Raw genomic sequence first — 13,325 nt, 5'->3', positions numbered from 1 at the left:
TTAGTATATTAAACGTGAGTGTTTTTTATATCTTAGGAGTGAATTGAAAATTTTTGATTTCTCCAGCTTTTTTTCTTTATCTGTAACACAGCTTTCTGAACTGGAGAATGATTTGTTTTCCAGACATAAGGATTCATTACCAAGTATCTCTGCCCCACCTTTAACTTCACTTGCCGGTGTACTTTTTCATCTCTGCTTCATCCATAATCTATAGGACTAAAAAAAAAAAAATCGTTCAAAAAAGCAAAAGATAGTGCTCACTGATCTTTGTAAAGCTTATCTCTATGAAGAGAGAAAAATTTAACTGGCATCAGTGACTCATTTGTTCAAACACCGTCCTTAAAGAGAACCTGAACTATCGTGCTTTATTTCATGTCCGTTTGGTTCTCTCTGGTACAGTTTGTGTCCACTTTGAGAAATGACCCCTTCTAATTTATTTAGGTGTTATAAAAACACCAGGACTTTTAAAGAGGCACGAATTCGAATTCCCCCAATATTCTCCGGTACCAAAAAAGAGGTCTTGTCCCATCTCGTGGTCCACTCCGTTGACCATTTCTGATTTGTCATGTGTCCCTAACATGTGAACCTGACATTTAACAGCTTGTGAAGAACTATGTCTGTGTCTCTGTAGGTCACCCTCCAGAAAGTTCTGTAGATCTGCTAAGATTCAAAACCTCGCAACACTAGAGTGATGGGTGTGCTCTCGGGGGGGCCTGCAGAGCACATCCCACCCTTTACCTACTCTGTTCTGTGTGGTTGCGGGGGATTCCGCCCACCCCCTTCCGCAGACACCCAGTTTAAAGCTCAGGTCTTTCCAGGACACCGCGCTCCAGGCGGTCAGGCTGGGCCCTGACCTAGTCTTAGGACTCCCATGTTCTGGGCTCTGTTCCTTGGGGCCAGAGCAGGGTCCACCTCACAGGTGCACGGTGGGGGGGTTCACCGGCCACAGGGCTGTCGCCGGGCCTTTCTCGGCCAGCCACTGCACTTCTGAGCGCCACTCTCTAGTCCTGGAAGCTGGGAGTGGTGCTGTCGCAGACCCCACGAGGTTGTGTGAGCATTAAATAGAACAATACAAATGGAAGCACTTTGCAAAGTCATGATGTGCTGTGCAGACAGCAGAAATGACCAGAATGTTAATAATCTTGGGAAAGAACCACGGTTTTAACCTAAGACCACAGAACCTAATGAACATTTGCATACGGTCTGCGTTCTCATTGTCCTCAGGAGGGTTGAGAGGCTGGGGAGCGGCCCCAGAGGGGAGGGGAGGCCTGACTGCCCTGGCCGCGCTGTGGAGAGCCTGCTTCCAATTCCCTGAGTGCTTTCATTTACGTTCGTTTTGCCAAGATCAGAGAAAACTTGGAGGCTTTTATGTTAGGTGACCAATTCATTCCCCCCTGAGGGAGGGAAGTCTCAAGCATGTAATTCTGTCTGAGTTGTGACTTGTGTTTTCCCAGATCGTACGTCCATCGTTAACCCTCCCGAGGACCGCGTGGTGATTAAGGGGACCACGGCCACTCTGCACTGCGGAGCCACTCATGACCCCCGGATCACTCTCCGGTCAGTTCAGTCACTCACAGCGTTTGGGGCTCATTCATGTTCTGGGAGCTTAGGAGATGAAGTTGAGATGCGAAGGGAGAATTTGGGCAACTTTGATTTCAGCCACAGATCCCTGATTACGGCATCACGCGGTCTTGGGCTCCATCATTAATCACACAAATCCCATTTTCCACTCCAGCCTTATGTATTATTTACAGTGAGCTATGTTCCACTCTGTGGCTTCAGTACAGCTTTTCATGATTTTTCTGCCAAGGTTAATACACTATCTGTAAAACGTACTTGTCAGGGGCTGATACTTAATGAGAGAAAAATCCGGACAGATCGAGTAGGATTTCAGCAGCGTTTATGCTGGGCTGTGTAAGACTTGAGAGGGGTTCCCTCTGCTCTAGGTTGGTTTCATGGTGAGATGGGGAGTAAGGCAGGCCTGTACCCAGAGGAAAGGCGGCCACGGTCACCTCGTGCATGTAGAGGAAAATGCGCGTAAACACCGGAACTAGATACCTTGAAGCCTCACTGAAGGGATTGTAATATCCCGTCTTTGTCCGAGTTCAGGCAGGAGGGTAATGATGAAACCTGTGCCCCTCTGGGGAAATGCAGGGCAGCAGACACAGGTGACTGGGTGGTGAGCTTCTTCCCAAAGAGCTGCCACCTTCAGAATAGTTTTTAATTTTCAGAACCAGCCCCGAAAATAAATCTAGAGAGAATGATACGGTCATCCTAGAATTTTCAGTCTGGCCTTAGCCCAGCCAGAAGGCACACATTTAGCCAAATGGATAGACTCAACATGCCTTCCTTCCTTCTTGAACACCTCACTGTGAGCAGAGGGAGGGGCCTGCTGCCACATACATTTTTTTTTTAATGTTTATTTTTGAGAGAGAGAGAGCATGAGCGGGGAAGGGGCAGAGAGAGAGGGAGACACAGAATGGCAAGTGGGCTCTAGGCTCTGAGCCATTAGCACAGAGCTTGATGCGGGGCTTGAACCCATGAACCGTGAGATCATAACCTGAGCCGAAGTCAGACGCTTAATGGACTGAGCCACCCAGGCGCCCCTGCCGCACACGTTATTAACTGGATTCAGAGACTGAGCTGTTTGCTTACTCTTCTTGAGCAGACGTTTGGCAGATCGTGAGTTTCTGTACTTTCACCTGGCTCTCTCGAGTTCCCGAGAGCTCAAAAACCAAGTTTGGTTTAGTTGCAAGAATGCCAAAAGGAAAACCCACCAACAAAAACTAATGGGCCAAAGATTACCGAGAGAGTCCATGGAGGCCGTCTTAAAGATGTTGCCTGCAAAAGAGCACATTCATTTCTAAATGGTTTGGGAGTAGGATTCCAGAGGAGGGAGAAGGACAAGCTGGTTTTCTGCAACTGTAAGAGCTCACCCGGAATCCCTCTGGACCTTTGCAGTTTTCCCGTAGCTTTTTATGTGTGAGTAAACAGAACTGGAGCCTCCTTCCGGAGGGGTTTTAGATGGCTCACTCTTGGGGCACTGCTCGTCCCAGGGTTCCTCTGCCCTGAGAGCACCGCCCCTAAGGGATGATCTCAGCTGAACGTCATATCCCAGAGCGAACAATTTATTCATTTCCTTCTTGGGGGACTACGTCTGTTCTGTCTCAGGGTAACTTCAGATAAGCAGTTTATTAATGTCTATGCTCTGTGCATATTAAACCTTTAAAGAGCTGGGTACATTTTGCAAACCCGAGCACATTATTTTGGAAAGGAAAGCCAGTTATGTCCCGCTGTCCAGCAGTAAGTGGTGACCCCTGACCACTGACACCAAAGGCCGGCCAGGCTCTTAATTGATTCTACATTTGAAAAGAAAAATGTGCTAAAATTGTCATAACTAAAGAATTAAATGAGAAAGAGGTGCAGTTTTAAGAAAACAAGTTTATGGGGTGTGATCTTTTTCCAGGAGTTGGGTAATTCCACTCTGAGGAGTTCTGGGACGGTCATTGCCCCTTATCCAGGCAGCACCCCTGTCCTCCAGGAACATTCCTGGGCAAAGTGCGAGGTACAGTGTTAGTAAGTGACATGTGTGATCATGACACTGTACAGACTTCCCGTCTCGAAACCCAAAGGCCAGTTCGGTGTTCTCAGTGATCTTCACAGACCCATTTTTAACTTCAGCATCTGTTTTTGTCTCGTGGCCAAGATATTTGGTTGCTTTTCTTTATTCTTTCTTTTAGATATATTCACATGTCATGAAATTCACCCATCTAAAGAGCACACAGTTCAGTGGCTTCTGGTTCATTCACAAGGCCGTCGGTCGCTCACGGCCCCGATCCTAACCCTCTGGCTTGATCCTAACTGGAGAGCTTTCCTAACTCACGACTCCCTGCTTGGCCCACAGCTACGTGTGGAAGAAGGACAATGCAATCATCACCCCATCTGGCAGTTCCAGGATCGTGGTGGAGAAGGACGGGTCCCTTGTCATTAGCCAGACGTGGTCGGGTGACATCGGAGACTACACCTGTGAAATCCTCTCGGAAGGGGGGAATGACTCCAGGACGGCCCGGCTGGAGGTGATGTGAGTGTTGCCGCCGTGGAGCGTTAACCACCTCCTGATTGCTTGCAGCGCTGTGGTCAGCCATCCCGAGTCCAAGTGACTATTTTTAGCACGTGTGATGCCACTTGGGTCCCCAAGCCAGCCGTCAGGGGCCATGGCCTCATGCCTCACAGGCATACAGACTTACTTACGGGTTTTGTTGGAACCTGGAAATGAAAACATTCCACTCTTGGTTCAGATGGTTTGGTACTTGGTTTTCACCCTCCTATTATTACCTTATCTCCCCCGTTGGCACCATATCATCCATTTACCGCAGCGCCCGTAAGCAACAGCCCACTTTGCCACGTGACGCCCGCAGAACTCGGTGAGGAATGTCAGGCCAGCCCACTGAGGCCAGACCGTTCGGTGACAGCCAGGTATGTGGCGCACTGAGGTCAGCACCACCTGCCTGTCTGTGGTAAACAGCTGCTTTCCATGAAGTCTTTGGAAATCCTGGAAATGGCAAGCAGCTGATCGAGACCTCCTGGGCGTCCCGAGGGCCCAGGAGGGAAACCACTGCCTTCCTCCATCTCTGGGCCTCTTTATGCAGCTCCTCTCTGTTCCCCGGCAGGGGCTAAAGAGCCTGCTGACAAATTTCCTTTTCCTAATATGTAGTTATTTGTTCTGTTCTTTAAGAATGGTGCCTCCCAGACAGTCCCTGAGCACAGCCATACCAAAGTAAGATCTGCAAACAAAGCAGCAGGGCAGGGGCTCCAGGGGCGCAGGCCAGCAGCCCTGGCTAACGTGGGCCGTGCGAGGCCATTAGAAAAGGCCGTTTCAGAGGTTTTTCTTACTGGTGTCTGCCCACCTCAGTCCAGGAAGGAGTCTATAGACAGAAGCCACTCCCTGAACGTACAACATGAACAGTCTGCATACAGAGCCAAGCCTCCAGCCGAGGGGGTTCACGGGAGAAGGATACTTGCTAAGGGCTCAGCACATGGGCTCCTGGGTGTGTTGCACACACGTGTGAACACGTGAACAGATGGCAGCTGGCCTAGCTCTGTTTCTGGGATTCCATGGGTTAATGGTGTTTAGCAGCTGGTCCAGAAGAGCCTTGAATTGTGCCTCCAGTACCCAGAAAGGCCTGTTCTCCTGCCTAGTTGGCATCTGCAGGGCGACTCCTTGTTCTCGTTCATTCGGTCGGTCACCTGCTGGGAGTGAAGGTCATCCCGGTTAGTCACCAGACAACAGGTGCCCCCAGCCCCCGGGTGGGCAGGATGTCTGCAGGGGTCAGGTGCTGTGGCCCTGCAGCTTTGTGAGTGTGCGTGAAGTGCCAGGTGTCCCCGCCCCACCCTTAGCCGCTGGACCTGCCAGCCCTGGGCCCTTTCTGCCCTCCTGGGCTCACCTGGTCCTCCACCCAGGGCCTCAGGCTGCTGCGGCCGTGTTTTCTGCCATTGCCGTCTGAAGGACCCCTGCCTCTTTTAGGGCTCAGCCACAGGGTCACCCCTGCGTGGGGACCCCAGGGTGCCTCACGGCTTCCCAGCATTTGCTTGGACCTTCTGTCATAGCACTGATCGCATGGGCTGCAAGTGCCCGTGTTCACTGGGCCTGTGCACCGGAAGAGCCTGTTTTCACGATGCTTTCACTGCTGAAGCAAAAACACCCGGATGGCAGGCCTTGCATTTTGAGTGGCTCACGATGCTTTGGGACACCACAGGGGCTCCGACGTCCGTGTCGGGTGGTCCACGCATGCATGAACGAATAAATGTGTGTAGGTTACCAGCCACCGGCGGGGCTCCTCCCGATTGGGCCCTCCCTCCGATGCTCACATGCCCGGGGCTTCTCCCTCCGAGCACACAGGCTCATGTTCCACTGCGGGGAGCCAGCCCGGCGCCCAAACCCCCTGTCGGATCTGGGCCTGTGTCCTTCCTCCTTCCATCATGTTGGGAATTGTTTTTTTTTTTAATTTTGACAATATTGGGAGTACACATCCGGCACATTCACACGATCCACTGTGCTATTCACATTTTTAAAGCTACCTATGAGAGCTCTTAGATCATCCGTCATTGGTAACAAATAAATGAGTGTTAGCATTTCATAAGGACTCTGTCAGCAGAAGCCAAAATTGCGTGCTTCCAATTCAGGGCATGCTTATTATTCTGCACTACCTCTATGGTCTACTGATTTACATATCTTCCCTTCTATTTGCTTATTTGATTTCCTCTGAGTAAAATACATTTTTCAGCAAATGTTGCCATATCTATAAAATAATAGGCTTTCTGTAATGGTAAGACACCTCATCTCTAAATATAGAAATATTTGCAGATTTGTGATTCAAACCAATTGAGGTACAGCGGGTTACAGAACTGATTTGGAAGACAGCGGTTCCTTATGAATTGTGAGTGTAATAAACACTCCACTCTTGCAAATCTGAATGAATTGAGGAAGTTGTAGGTTATAGCCTGGTCTGTCTTTAGACCCAGATAGGTCTTAACTGTACGACATCAGTAATGACAATAGTAATGATAATAGTCGTAACTCACGATTGAGGGGCATTTTGTGCTTCTCGGAGAACTTTCAAATCAAGCTCGGTAACATTTCTGTGATTTACTCTGATGACAAAAAAAAAAAAAAAGAAGAGAAAAGAAAAAAAAATCTCATACTGCAGAAGTGACTGAGAGGTACTTACAGCTAAATAGTGTCCTTCAAAAGAGGCTGAAAGCCTGCTTCCCCTGCCTCCCCACTTGAGTTAAAAGCTACTTAGTTAAATATAGAAATTAGCAGCATCAGAAGTGGGCTTTTCAGAAGCAGACCATCCGTCGGTTTGCTCTCAGTGTGTGTGTGTTGCGTGTTCTAGCTCCATCCTCTGTGCCAGCCTGGTTGGACTCCTGGCCCGTCACGCCCAGGACAATGCCGGAGAAGTCGCGGTCCTGGCAGGGCTACAGGTACCTCTTGAGGTGCCCTCCACCAGCCGGGCTGGACTGGACCCCCTTCTCCAGCTCTTCCTGACTTGGGGCAGCTTAGCCCACTTCTCAGCCTTGGTTTTCTCAACTGCAAGATGGGCACGTTATCATTACCTTAGAAGGCCACTGTGAGGTTTGAACGAACCAGTGCTTATACCACCCTGGCCTGGAACCCAGCTCACCCAGTCATGGCTCCTGTTCCTTGCTCACTGTCCCACAAGAAGCACCATTGCTCCTTCACCAAAGCATCCTCCCACACCCGGGCTCAGGAAGCTTCTCTTCTATCCTGCTTTATTTTTGACCATGTTCCGTGACCCTCGGACACACTAGGTATGTCTGTTTGCCGTTGAGCTCTCGATGCCTGGAATGGTGCCCGGTACATAAATGTCCAGTAAATGTCAGAGTGAGCCTCACCCCCCGCCCTCACGAGGCTGAACTGGGCTTGCGTACTGGGGATCACAGAGGAGGAGTAATTTCTGAGGGGTCTGCCTTCATCGCCTCCCTGAGAGGAGAGGCTCCCACAAATCCACGTGGTCCCGGGTTGTGCCCTATAAATTAACCGTCCACAGGGCATCACGAAACGGCCAGTCCCCGACTGGTCGGTTGGGCGTGCCTCTCCTGCTGGTTAGCTAGTTCCTCTCGGGAAGGAGCTGGTTTGGGACGCCCCACATCCCAGAACACCTTGCTGCGTCGAACACACCAGGGGAACTAGGCTCCTGGGCTTTATGGATTGAGTGATTATTAATCATTTAAAGACCCAATTAGCTTTGCATCTTTCCTTCCGAGATCAGAGACTAATTCTTAGGAGTCTGGAGTACAGAGAAAACTTAATTTATGGAGCCGACTGCAAGACTTGGACCCTGAGGCAGGGAAGAGATTTCTCTTAGTAAAGCCAACCCTCACAAAGCCATCATAAGGAGTGAACAATTTAACACCATTTCTCGAGAGTTGCCAGGCCCCCCCGTCGTCTTCACCCTCAGAGTGAAGTCGTAGAAGCTGGGTTTGACCAGGTCATCATTTGTGCGTTAAAGGGGCCGTGCTTCCATATAGAAAAATACTTACCTGAGCCTCTGCTGCACAGCAGGCCGGCTACAGCCACAATTTTGCCAATTGCTTTCGGTCGTTCTCGAAGCTGTTTTCCCCAAACACACCTGGCTTAATCCCCTTTCCCTACGGTCCCCGTGTCTCGTTGTTAGTGTCTGGTAGTCTTGTGGTGTAACTGGCTTGACAGGGGTTCCCCGCCACCCCCAAGTTCTCTTTAAATCACAAAGTGACTCGGCACCGGCCTCATTTCTATTGTTCGCAGATTTCTTTCATTTGTCACCCTGTCTGCAGATCCCTGTCTGTGAGTTGCTCTGCTGATCATTTATCTCCTTTCAAAGTTGGCAGAGAAACGCCAAGACACGGTCTATTTCTATTAGATCAGATTCTCTGAAATGGACTCAGAATATATTAAAGCCTCATTTATCGGTTATTGATGGTCAGGCAAGTATTGCGCAAAGCTTAATTTTCCCGATAACCAAAACTTACCATTTAAAGAAACCGTTTACGTCTTCAATGTATATTATAAAGTTCTTTGCATTGGGAAACAGGTAACATTGAACACAAGAGATATCACAGAGGGGATTTTCCTATAGGACAGAGGCTGGAACTAGGAAAGGTCTAAATTTCCTTCTGACTCTGAGCTCTGCAGTGTGTAAAACATCACGTTCAGCATTGGGCCACCATCTTGGATGTGACCATGAGCCCATGGAGAGGACTGTGGGGCAGCGGTGGACGAGGGCTCATTATTTCTTGATGATGAGTCACATCATGTCTTTGGGCACCACTGGGCTTTAGGTCCCTGTTCCTACACTAAATGTCGCAAAGCTACGTTGCCTTTACATTTCCAAGGTCTTCTCATTGTCGCCTCCGTCTCAGGCACCTGGCTGCCATTTTGCTGTTCAGGGTGCCTACTTCTAGAAGACCTTAGGGCCTTCTTGTAGGGGGCTTTTGATCAGCTGGGAAGAGGGAAATCACAAACCCCTCTTAGGAGAATCACATGCCGAGTGAGAATCAGCAAGCTCTGAGGGGCAGACAGAGGGACTGTGGTGAGAACCCTCCACAGAGAAGTTCTCAAGTTCCTCACACAGGAAGTGGCTGTGAGTAGTAGTCAACCCTCCACCCCCCAGAACAGAAGCTATCTGGTCACCGGTCAGATCGGTCCTCTCTTGGTCCTCCTTTTAGGCTAAGAGAAGCATGATCTGACTCGAGTGCGAGAAGCCCCATATTTTCCCAGCTGTGGGAGAGCTGTACTTTTAGAATTTAGGATTCGATCCTGCACAGCCACTTAAGGCCCCCAGACGACGTGTGTGGGGACACAGGAGTTTCTCAGGGGCCACAGGCTGAACGAGAGCAGACTCTTCACAGCCTCAGGTCCACAATGGCCAGTCTTGTCCCCAGCCTGCCGTGTGCCCCCACCTCTCGCTCCCCGGATCTCCTCTTGGAGTCCGGATGTATATGTCGGCCATGGATGCTGGCTCCTTAACCTCTAGCCCAGCTTTTGTCTCCCAGTCTGTCCCCTCTCCTGACTGCCTCCTGTGTCTCTCTGACACTTTCCATTGAGTCGCCCTTGGGGTCCCAGTTGTAGCCCTGGAAAGTCAGCGTTACACAGATAGCCCAGAAATTTTGAAAACGGGTGTCTCTTACTTGCCTTCCTCCGTGACTCAGTGCAAACCCTGTGTTCCCGCTGCTGCTCCAAACCTCCCCCTAGTCTTACCTGCGCCTTCAGCAGCCCCTTCTCCTTCCTGTCCTCCCTGCCCAAGGGAGCCTTCCCTCCTCCTCCGCTCACCCACACCCGTCCCAGCCATGCGACCCCCACCTCCTCCACAGACGGCCCTTCCTGCAGCCCCGCCCTGCATCCCGCCCACCGTTATTTCCAGAACCATCCCACGGCTCCTGACCTGCGATGCTTTGCCTCGTCTCAGCCTGTATACGGGCCTCGTGCTCCTCCTCAGCATCTCAGCTCTGGGAGAGCAGGACTGTGACAGCCTCTCCCTCCGTGTCCCTACACTCCACATACGGCCCCAGGCTTGGGGAGTGTTAATTTGTTAACCCATCCACTCCTGTATCGGTTGATCCATCCATCTGCCCCACATTTTACTGCGTGCCCACTCTATGCCAGCATTGGTGACGCCAAGGTCAAGGAAAAAAGGCAGAGAAGGGAGAAGAGAAATCTTCCTTCCCTGGAGAAGGGAGGCAGATCCATAATCAAGCAGGATGCAGTAGGGTTCCTGCTCCCGTAGGGCTTCAAGATGTTTCCTGAACTGAAAAATCTGTAGATTGCAGTGAGATAGAAGTGGTTGGTTCTGCTCAAGAATTAGTCGTGGGTGAGAGGGAAGCCGAGCCTCGGAGGCTGAGATGGATTTTCTGATTGGCGCGACTCTCCCATCAACGGGACGTCCCGTGTGAGTGCACGCAGGTCACGGGGTGGCTGGACTCGGGGAGCCACGAGGCCTTCGCTGTGGCTGGAAGCGTGACGCTCAGGAGAGCAGCCAGTGTGGGCTAGAGGCTGAGCTGTGTAGCAGGGAGTCGTCGCGGGCGCAGCGGGGAGCACGTGGCAGGACCCCGTACAGCGGCAGCAGGCAGGACGGGCGGGAGGACCGTGTGGCGCGGCCCTTGGGACAGCTTGTGTCGGGTGGGCTGAAGCTGGTCAGTGGCGACGAAGCAGACGGGTTGGCGTTACGGGCATTTCTAAGGAGGGTAGGTAGGACGTGGTGACTACTTAGAGGCGCGTGTGTGTGAAGGGGGGACGGTGGTGGGAGTGGAGATTCTGCAGTGTAACCACCGACCCAAAGAAGGGCCCACACCCCAGTTTCGGTGAGGAGAATGATCCGTGCCTGTCAACCCCCAGAGAGAATCCCTATGCAGCGTGTCACTGGAAGTGCCTCCTGCCCGCTGTAAGATGCCGCCCAGGGCCTCCCGGGACCTCTTCTCCGTCCCCCCGGCCCCTTCAGGCTCTCGCGGGGGCTGCGTCTGCTTCCAGGGCCTCGGGGCCGCCCGCACGTCTCCCGACTTGGCCGTGAGTCGGTGGTGGGAGGGCCTCGGGCCCGTGTGGGGCAGCGTCCGCACGTGAACAACGGTCCCGGGCACCAACCCGCCCTGTCAGTCCTCTGAGTTAGTGCTGGTCACGTCAGCAAGCCTCCCGGCTTGGGCACGTCTTTGCAATGTGGTCCTGACACCGACTCCCCGCAGGTGAAGGGCACCGTGCGCCACCGCAGACACCAGCCACAGCTCCGCGGCCCCCGGGCCACCTGTGGTTCTGGCCGACCCCCTAGCATTTGAAGCTTCCTGCCACCCCAGCAGGATGGATGATTCCCGAGAACAACCCACAGAACTCGGTTAAGTGCCTGATTTCGGTCTTATTATAGAGGATAAAATCCGGACCAGACGTACAAAGAGAAGCAAGGGCAGGGTCTGGGAGGGTCCCAAACACAAAGCTTCCACACGTGTCCGATTCCCGACCAGGAAGCTCAGCTGAGCTTGGTGTCCATAGTTTGGCTGGGGCGTCATTATCACTGGCTCGGGCCCCTGCTCCCGCCCCTCCATTTCCAGGAGATCAGAAGGTCTGGCTGATCTCACTGGCTCGACGCCCCAGCCCTCTAACCACACGGCTGGTCTCTCCAGCAGGCGAGCCCCCTCCTGGAACTCTGCAGGCCCCCCCCCCCCCCCGCCACGAGTGACGCTGTTGGCAAAACACAGGTGTGGCCTGACGGGCCCACCATGAACAGCTAAGGCAGCCCCTCAGGAAATTCCAAGGGCACCCCAGTGCCCCTTAGAAGTTCCACCCCTGGGAGCTGGGGCAAAGACCAGACCGATTCTTTATGATACCACGGTCTTATTTGGAATACTTACCCAAGTTTATCTCAATTTGTTTTCAGGTTGGGACGATTTCAACAACTGTGGTTTGGTTTGAGAACAACCCAATTCCAGTAGGAAAATGGGGCACAGGGAAAGGAGAAATATTTTTTCCTGGCATGTCCTTCATAGGCGTCTTCACTGGGAATTTAAGGAAGAATCAGTTACTGGAGAGCTCAACAGAAATAAAAGCTCCCTTTCTGATTTAAAACCCAATCCACAACTAAAGAGAAAACAAGCCAACATTTCAGGCTCAAGTTGATTCTTTATTGTACTAATTTAAAGTCTCCGTCTACACTGGAAATATTAATTTGTTTATTAACGGTGTGCCTGGGTTAGAGAGAGCTGTGTTTCTTAGGTAGCTGCACACACATAACAGCTTAATAAATTTCAAAGTGTAATGAGTATGCTTTTTAAATTAAAAATAGCAAGTATAATTATGGCTCTTTGTGCTGACCTATGTGGGTCAGCAGTAATTGATGTCTCAGAGAGACCATAGACTAGCTAGTGGGTGAAACGGGTCCACGTGGCACCCCTCTCCCAGTACCACCTGAGGACGTTTATAGAGAAAGCTGTTCCCGACGGCCACGAAACAGGGTGCTGCTCCCAGATTTGTGAGACATGAAGGGTAAGCACCAGACTAGGGCTGCTTAGGATGGTGTGATTGCAGGGGCGCCTGGGCGGCTCTGTCAGTTAAGCATCCGGCTCTCAATTTTGGCTCAGGTCATGGTCTCATTGTTCGTGAGTTCGATCCCCACCTTGGGCTCTGTGCTGCCGGCATGGAGACTGCTTGGGATTCTCTCCCCCAGTCTCTCTCTGCCCCTCCTGCACTTATTCTCTTAAAGGAAGGAAGGAAGGAAGGAAGGAAGGAAGGAAGGAAGGAAGGAAGGAAGGAAGGAAGGAAGGAAGAGAAAGAAAGGGATTGTATGGTTGCAGACTGAGGAGAAACCATACAATTGGACTTTGAAGCTTTGTCACCAGTAAATCCCAGTAAAGACCTTTTCTATTAGTAAACCCCTTTCTGTATTTATTTGCTTCAACTGTGTTTCCATTCTACAGCCCTGCTGATGTTCTGTTTACTATTTCCATGGGGTTTTCGAGTTTTCTCCACATTCCCCTGAGTTCTTCCCCTGAACCCCGTTATCTCGCAGAAGACAGAATGAAGCCACAACGTCATGTGGTCAAAGAAGAGGCAGCCACTGTCTGGGGATACCTGTGGACATTCTGGCAAATGAGCCCAAGGGACTAGGGTCCAGAATTTCCCAAGTTAAATCTTATTTCCTAGGCCCTTTCCTGTTTCTGTGGCTCTCCGCCTTCCCATTAACAGCTTCGGGTTGTAAGAACAAATTGCTGAGTGAGTTTTCTCAATTAAATACTATATTGTGTAAAACTTGGCACTCCCTCCCCATCTAATCCCAAAGCCATCA

At 51.2% G+C, this 13,325-nt stretch overlaps 1 protein-coding gene across 3 annotated transcripts in view; it reads left to right on the top strand.

Moving 5' to 3' along the window:
* SDK1 (sidekick cell adhesion molecule 1) overlaps positions 1-13,325 on the top strand; it is an 879,729-nt gene that overhangs the window by 661,955 nt on the left and 204,449 nt on the right. For all 3 annotated transcript variants that reach the window (XM_053894114.1, XM_053894115.1, XM_053894113.1), the window contains exons 12-13: positions 1,455-1,557; positions 3,905-4,081. In XM_053894114.1, the coding sequence (XP_053750089.1) occupies positions 1,455-1,557; positions 3,905-4,081 (280 nt within the window). The remainder of the gene's footprint in view (positions 1-1,454; positions 1,558-3,904; positions 4,082-13,325) is intronic.

Source organism: Panthera pardus, unplaced genomic scaffold (assembly GCF_024362965.1).
Source record: "Panthera pardus isolate Hobbes unplaced genomic scaffold, ASM2436296v1 HiC_scaffold_4, whole genome shotgun sequence".
Classification (NCBI taxonomy): Eukaryota; Metazoa; Chordata; class Mammalia; order Carnivora; family Felidae; genus Panthera; species Panthera pardus.
This window is presented reverse-complemented; position numbering and strand designations above follow the sequence as displayed.